The sequence below is a fragment of the Acyrthosiphon pisum genome, chromosome A2 (assembly GCF_005508785.2).
Source record: "Acyrthosiphon pisum isolate AL4f chromosome A2, pea_aphid_22Mar2018_4r6ur, whole genome shotgun sequence".
Taxonomy (NCBI): Eukaryota; Metazoa; Arthropoda; class Insecta; order Hemiptera; family Aphididae; genus Acyrthosiphon; species Acyrthosiphon pisum.
The window spans coordinates 17,479,596-17,481,038 of NC_042495.1; the positions used below are offsets into that span (position 1 = coordinate 17,479,596).

A 1,443-nucleotide genomic window follows, 5' to 3' on the forward strand; every position below is an offset into this window, starting at 1 on the left:
TTATATAACTTTAAAATTTAAATACAATCCAGTAATCAAAATTTATTAGTAGAAGTTTTCATTACTGTCTACCGTCGCGAGACGGTAATTCAATTTTTATTGTTTTTATAGTTGTTTACTATATGTATTATATTGTAATAATGTTCAATTAAAAATGTTAAGGGCTGTCATTTGGTTGGTTATTTTTCAAAACTAAAGCAAAATGAAGAACATTTTAATGTAGCTTGTATCGTTATCATGCCACAGTACCGAAGACAAGGATATGGACGAATCCTCATTGAATTTAGTAAGTGAATACTACCTATAATATGGGCATAGGTGTTGTAGCATATATCACGCCTAGTTTATTTTTTCAGGTTATCTGTTATCTAAAATTGAAAAACAACCAGGAACTCCAGAAACACCCCTTTCCGACTTGGGTAAAATTACATACGATGCATATTGGAAAGGTGTTATTCTAGAATATTTAGATAAACACAAAGGAATCGACACCATATGCATCAATGATGTTATTAGTGAAACTGGTAATTTAAAAACATTTTATTTGAAACTTTTTTATCAGAATTTTATGAGACAATCATAACATTAATACAAATTTTAATTTAGGTTTAATGAAGCAAGATATTATATACACGTTTCATACGCTCAACATGGTTGTAGAAGTCTATAATGAAACGACAATATATATAGACTGGAATGTTGTAGACTCTCACATAAAGAAGAAAATTGAGTTAAACAAAGTTCATATTGACCCAGATCGGTTGAGATGGTCACCACCAAACAAACCATCGAATTTACAATGTTCACCAGCTGATGGCCAAGTTAGTTTTTCCTGATAACAAAAAATAACGATTTTAAATTATTATAATATTTTTTTTTAGTATATTAACATCTTGAAGAACCTGTGAAGTGTATTCCACGGACAGTGGGTGGCTAACCCTATATTATACGTGTGCGCGGCAGACATGCACCTGATTTACACGCGAGAACCTGGTGTCACTGGTGTTCGCCTGCTCGGTGCTGTTTTTGGAGCTGCCGTCCACCGTCACGCGTCCGCCACTGATGATAGTGTCTTGCGCTTCGTGCTTTTTGTTCGACATGGCCATATTCACGTACTTTTACGGGTTTAAAACCCGGCTTCAACACCCGGCCCATAGCCAACGCGGTCAACACTATCGCGCTCACCGCCGCGATGTTCCTGACCCTCAAGAAGTACCCCATGCTGGCTAGCGACGGTGGCATCAGGTACCGCAACTATCTGATATCGTCGCTGTCCGGCCTCACGTCCGTAATAATCTTCTTCTCGTGGCTTCCCGGGACCAAGGGCAAGATGGTTGCCGCCATACAGGCCCAGCTCAGGAAGACGGACGATTTGTTCTGAACAATTTCACGCGATCGAGTTCATAACTGCTGCTGGTGGAGGCTGAGCACCGAGTCGATAAT

General features: G+C 38.7%; 1 protein-coding gene across 1 annotated transcript in view; it reads left to right on the top strand.

The window, feature by feature from the left end:
- The window catches only part of LOC115033021 (histone acetyltransferase KAT7-like), a 3,425-nt gene extending 1,988 nt beyond the window's left edge, over nucleotides 1-1,437 (top strand). The window contains exons 5-8 of the mRNA XM_029490620.1: nucleotides 163-286; nucleotides 357-524; nucleotides 607-821; nucleotides 882-1,437. Coding sequence (XP_029346480.1) covers nucleotides 163-286; nucleotides 357-524; nucleotides 607-821; nucleotides 882-908 — 534 coding nt within the window. The 3' untranslated portion in view covers nucleotides 909-1,437. The remainder of the gene's footprint in view (nucleotides 1-162; nucleotides 287-356; nucleotides 525-606; nucleotides 822-881) is intronic.
- Nucleotides 1,438-1,443: the final 6 nt, after the last annotated feature.